The 6,554-nt window shown below is 35.2% G+C and overlaps 1 protein-coding gene across 1 annotated transcript; it reads left to right on the forward strand.

The window, feature by feature from the left end:
• Positions 1-4,094: 4,094 nt before the first annotated feature.
• LOC133326593 (uncharacterized) lies at positions 4,095-4,475 on the forward strand. The gene has a single exon (XM_061535221.1). The coding sequence runs from the start codon at positions 4,095-4,097 to the stop codon at positions 4,473-4,475; it is 381 nt and encodes a 126-aa protein (XP_061391205.1).
• The last annotated feature ends 2,079 nt before the right edge of the window (positions 4,476-6,554 follow it).

The following is a 6,554-nucleotide window of genomic DNA, read 5'->3' on the forward strand; positions in this document are numbered from 1 at the left end:
ATTACAGCTTCGAGGTAGTCAAAGATTTTATATACCTTGGTACCGCCATAAACAAAACGAATGACATCACTTTTGAAATTCGGAGAAGGATAGTGATGACCAATAGATGCTACTATGGTCTGAGCAAACAACTCAAAAGCAAGGCCACCTCCCGCCAAACCAAACTCACACTCTACAAGACCCTGATACTACCCGTGCTGTTATATGGATCTGAAACATGGTTACTTGCGCAAGCAGATGAGGTTGATGGTGAATATCACCGTAATAGTGAACCATAAGTTGTACCTATTCTCTATGTCTATGTACCTATTCTCTTCTCGGCCATCGACATTGTTAGACGTATTAAGCTGGCTAGCTCATGTTGTGAGAATGGATAAAGATGCCCCAGCCCAGAAGCGAACCAGCTAATGGTTCACGCAGAAGGGGAAGGCCGCCAATAAGATGGAAAGACCAAGTGGAAGACAACATTGCCGAATATGGCCTTTAAAATGGAAAAACTGCGCAAAAGACCGACCAGACTGGAAATCTTTCTTAAGCTTGGCTTACGGACGAAAGTTCTGTCACAAGCCAGCTAAGTAAGTATGTAAGTTATTAGCCCCGTAAATAAGTTCTTCAGAAGCATCAGACTTATATATTGAACTAGAAAAATATTCTTTGGGGAGAAGAAAATTTATTTATAATAATAATAATAATAATTATTTCAATATTCTTCTAAACGGCTTAATTTCTCTTAAATTTTCATTTTAATTTTATGAAAAAAATCCAACCCCACACCTCCCCGCTAAATTTACACCCACAGTGTCACCCATTTCTTTTATTTACCTTTTTAAATGTATTTGTAACACTTCTCAAACTTAAATGCAGTGAGTAATAAATTTTAAAAGTTTTCGCTTCAAGAAAATAAAAAAAAGTTAAATTTCATTGAGTTTTTGTTGTTGTTATTTTGTTACTCTTTTGCTTTAACAGCATTTTATTCTTCTGACTTGCAACAGTTTGTTGAACAAAATAGAAGCACATTTCCACGCTGTCTTCCAACGTCTGCAAAATTTGGTTAGCAAAACAGAAAAACAATTATCGCACGATGCCATAAATTTGGCACATCACCATCACCCTCCTTCAAAAATGGACCAACTGCCATATGAAGAGGGAAACCAAGAAAGGGGGATAAAGTTGAGTTGTTGTTGGTTTTGTTCTGGGAAATGAATGATTAAGATGTTATCCCCCTTTTTCTTCTAAAGGCAACATCAACACCATGCCGAGCTGTCAGTTGAACGAACCCTCTTTTACGGCGATGTCGAAAATGGTTTATTATTTAAATGTTCGAAGAAAATCTCAATTGAGATGTGTCAGATATCTGAGAGATATCACAGACAATAATTTAAATCGGTGTCTCGGACACACATGAAGTTTGGGGATTGATAGCCTACTCGAGGCGCATATTTTTTAAAATAATATTTTTCCTGGCCTACCATAAGGCGTGGATTTTTTAAACCATATTTTCCATGGCCTACCATAAGGCGCGGATTTTTCAAACGTGGATTTTTTAAACATTATTTTTCATGGCCTATAAGGCGTGGATTTTTTAAACATTATTTTTCATGGCCTATAAGGCGTGGATTTTTTAAACATTATTTTTCATGGCCTATAAGGCGTGGATTTTTTAAACATTATTTTTCATGGCCTACCATAAGGCGTGGATTTTTTAAGCCATATTTTTCATGGCCTACCAGAAGGCGTGGATTTTTTAAAGAATTATTTTTCAAGGGCTACCAGAAGGCGTGGATTTTTTAAAGAATTATTTTTCAAGGCCTACCAGAAGGCGTGGATTTTTTAAAGAATTATTTTTCAAGGCCTACCAGAAGGCGTGGATTTTTTAAAGAATTATTTTTCAAGGCCTACCAGAAGGCGTGGATTTTTTAAAGAATTATTTTTCAAGGCCTACCAGAAGGCGTGGATTTTTTAAAGAATTATTTTTCAAGGCCTACCAGAAGGCGTGGATTTTTTAAAGAATTATTTTTCAAGGCCTACCAGAAGGCGTGGATTTTTTAAAGAATTATTTTTCAAGGCCTACCAGAAGGCGTGGATTTTTTAAAGAATTATTTTTCAAGGCCTACCAAAGGCGTGGATTTTCTAGGAATATTTACCAAGGCCTATAAAAGGCGTGGATTTTTAAAAGAATAGTTTTTCAAGGCCTACCCAAGGCGTGGATTTATTAAAGAATTTTTTTTCAAGGCCTACCAAAGGCGTGGATTTTTTAAAGATTATTTTTTCAAGGCCTACCAAAGGCGTGGATTTTTTAAAGATTATTATTTCAAGGCCTACCAAAGGCGTGGATTTTTTAAAGAATATTTTTCAAGGATCACCAAAGGCGTGGATTTTTTAAAGAATATTTTTCAAGCTAACCACCAAAGGCGTGGATTTTTTAAAGAATATTTTTCAAGCGTCATCCATAGGCATGCATTTTTTTAAAGAATATTTTTCAAGGCCTACCAGAAGGCGTGGATTTTTTAAAGAATATTTTTCAAGGCCTACCAGAAGGCGTGGATTTTTTAAAGAATTATTTTTCAAGGCCTACCAGAAGGCGTGGATTTTTTAAAGAATTATTTTTCAAGGCCTACCAGAAGGCGTGGATTTTTTAAAGAATTATTTTTCAAGGCCTACCAGAAGGCGTGGATTTTTTAAAGAATTATTTTTCAAGGCCTACCAGAAGGCGTGGATTTTTTAAAGAATTATTTTTCAAGGCCTACCAGAAGGCGTGGATTTTTTAAACCATATTTTTCATGGCCTACCATAAGGCGTAGATTTTTTAAACCATATTTTTCATGGCCTACCAGAAGGCGTGGATTTTTTAAAGAATTGTTTTTCAAGGCCTACCAGAAGGCGTGGATTTTTTAAAGAATTATTTTTCAAGGCCTACCATAAGGCGTGGCGGATTTTTTAAACCATATTTTTCATGGCCTACCATAAGGCGTGGATTTTTTAAACCATATTTTTCATGGCCTACCATAAGGCGTGGATTTTTTAAACCATATTTTTCATGGCCTACCATAAGGCGTGGATTTTTTAAACCATATTTTTCATGGCCTACCATAAGGCGTGGATTTTTTAAACCATATTTTTCATGGCCTACCAGAAGGCGTGGATTTTTTAAAGAATTGTTTTTCAAGGCCTACCAGAAGGCGTGGATTTTTTAAAGAATTATTTTTCAAGGCCTACCATAAGGCGTGGATTTTTTAAACCATATTTTTCATGGCCTACCAGAAGGCGTGGATTTTTTAAACCATATTTTTCATGGCCTACCATAAGGCGTGGATTTTTTAAACCATATTTTTCATGGCCTACCATAAGGCGTGGATTTTTTAAACCATATTTTTCATGGCCTACCACAATATCGATAATTTATCCCATGTTCCGGTGGCCAGATTTATTAATAAATATTTCCAAATGCATGTTTTTCTTGGTAGATCGATGCGTCAATTTACCTCTTTTAGTCGCTCTCACAAACCCCCCAATCATTCCGCTCTCTAATTAACCAAAGTTAAAAAAAAAAATCTCACCCACGAGAAATTCTTATTAGCACAGCAATTAGAGAATCGATTCGATATCTTATCACAAATGAAGAACTGGAAAATATTCATATGAAAAAACAGAAAACGTATAAATCGAAACCGAACCGAGCGATACGTCACTATCAGTGAGTGCAGCTATTGATCGAGACAAGCGTAGCGTAGTAGAGGAGGACCGCTTATCACAAATTAACACCTTTGCTTGTTTTATTGATATGATAATAGAATGACAGCAAAGGCGGGCGGATGGATGAACGGACGGACGGACAGATTGACGACCCAATAACAAATCATTTAATTATCAATACCATTGTTACGATAACTCGGCACCAGCCAGAAGGAAGAACCTCAAGAGAGAGTGTGTGAAGGAGGGAGAGAGAGAGAGAGCGTACTGCAAACAATAATGGAAATTTTGAGATAGGCACAGCAGTTCGAAAAGTGAAGTCAAAAACAAAAGACGGGTTAAAAGAAAAAATATTGAAATTAAAAAAAAACAATTTTAAAATTGATAAAAAAACAGAACCAACTATGGCTGCTGATGGCGAAGATGTTGGACCCAAAATACCCCCCATTTACCCTAAAACCAAGGATGTAGAAAAGGCCACCGTATCCTATGATGATGTCGATTTTACCAGTGGCTTTGAGACACAATATCAAGAGGAATATCGTCCCCTGAAGCCAAAAATTACCGTCCCACCCCGACAAAATCCGTCAACAATGTGGTATCGTGATTTGAAAACCATTCTCATTGTGGTCCTTTTAATGGCCATCTTCCTTTTTGGCACCATTCTTCTGACCAAATTGGTATTTACAACAAATCCGTTGTATGTCTTTGCCATAACATCCGTCTACGTGATATTGGCCATTATTGGGATTGTTATCGAAGTGAAGTCGGTGCACGTACGTTGACAAAAAGAACGATTGGTGTCGAGAAGGAGAAGGAGGCCAGACAACACATGAGTGGTGTGGCGGAGTGTGTGAAGTAGTAAACCCAAATATACAAAATTATAGTAATCGGTACCTATGTATGTGAAGGTCATGAAAAAGTGATAACGGCAATAAACATTAGGCAAGAAAATTGAAAAAAAAGACAACAGCAATGAAAATTTTTACAATGAGAATTTGTTTTGGTTTAGATTTTAAGTTTTGTAATTAAGAATTTAATTTTTGGATATTATTAATAAAAATAAATATTTCACAAATTTTATGCAAATTTGAGTCATCAAGAGTGTTTGTTTAATGAATCATGACAATGGAAATAATTTTCAAATAATATTCTGAAATTTATTTACATTGAGATAATAAGAGAGATTTTTTTTCAAGTCGAAACACAAGGCGTGGATTTTTTAAAGAATATTTTTTCAAGTCACCAACACAAGGCGTGGATTTTTTAAAGAATATTTTTTCAAGCCACCAACACAAGGCGTGGATTTTTTAAAGAATATTTTTTCAAGCCACCAACACAAGGCGTGGATTTTTTAAAGAATATTTTTTCAAGCCACCAACACAAGGCGTGGATTTTTTAAAGAATATTTTTTCAAGCCACCAACACAAGGCGTGGATTTTTTAAAGAATATTTTTTCAAGCCACAAACACAAGGCGTGGATTTTTTAAAGAATATTTTTTCAAGCCACAAACACAAGGCGTGGATTTTTTAAAGAATATTTTTTCAAGCCACAAACACAAGGCGTGGATTTTTTAAAGAATATTTTTTCAAGCCACAAACACAAGGCGTGGATTTTTTAAAGAATATTTTTTCAAGCCACAAACACAAGGCGTGGATTTTTTAAAGAATATTTTTTCAAGCCACAAACACAAGGCGTGGATTTTTTAAAGAATATTTTTTCAAGCCACAAACACAAGGCGTGGATTTTTTAAAGAATATTTTTTCAAGCCACAAACACAAGGCGTGGATTTTTTAAAGAATATTTTTTCAAGCCACAAACACAAGGCGTGGATTTTTTAAAGAATATTTTTTCAAGCCACAAACACAAGGCGTGGATTTTTTAAAGAATATTTTTTCAAGCCACAAACACAAGGCGTGGATTTTTTAAAGAATATTTTTTCAAGCCACAAACACAAGGCGTGGATTTTTTAAAGAATATTTTTTCAAGCCACAAACACAAGGCGTGGATTTTTTAAAGAATATTTTTTCAAGCCACAAACACAAGGCGTGGATTTTTTAAAGAATATTTTTTCAAGCCACAAACACAAGGCGTGGATTTTTTAAAGAATATTTTTTCAAGCCACAAACACAAGGCGTGGATTTTTTCAAGCCACAAACACAAGGCGTGGATTTTTTAAAGAATATTTTTTCAAGCCACAAACACAAGGCGTGGATTTTTTAAAGAATATTTTTTCAAGCCACAAACACAAGGCGTGGATTTTTTAAAGAATATTTTAAAAAATCAAAAAACACAACGCGTGGATTTTTAAAGAATATTTTTTCAAGCCACAAACACAAGGCGTGGATTTTTTAAAGAATATTTTTTCAAGCCACAAACACAAGGCGTGGATTTTTTAAAGAATATTTTTTCAAGCCACCAACACAAGGCGTGGATTTTTTAAAGAATATTTTTTCAAGCCACCAACACAAGGCGTGGATTTTTTAAAGAATATTTTTTCAAGCCACCAACACAAGGCGTGGATTAAGAAATTTTCTTTAAAAATCATCGCCTGTGATGCTAATGGTCTTCTAGGAAATTTTCTTTAAAAATCATCGCCTGTGATCATCGCCTGTAATGGTCTTCAAGGAAATTTTCTTTAAAAATCATCGCCTGTGATCATCGCCTGTAATGGTCTTCTAGGAAATTTTCTTTAAAAATCATCGCCTGTGATGCTAATGGTCTTCTAGGAAATTTTCTTTAAAAATCATCGCCTGTGATGCTAATGGCCTTCTAGGAAATTTTCTTTAAAAATCATCGCCTGTGATGCTAATGGTCTTCTAGGAAATTTTCTTTAAAAATCATCGCCTGTGATGCTAATGGC

This window comes from Musca vetustissima, unplaced genomic scaffold (assembly GCF_032173495.1).
Source record: "Musca vetustissima isolate MV318-11 ecotype Yass unplaced genomic scaffold, APGP_CSIRO_Mvet_v1 utg2191, whole genome shotgun sequence".
NCBI classification, from domain to species: domain Eukaryota; kingdom Metazoa; phylum Arthropoda; class Insecta; order Diptera; family Muscidae; genus Musca; species Musca vetustissima.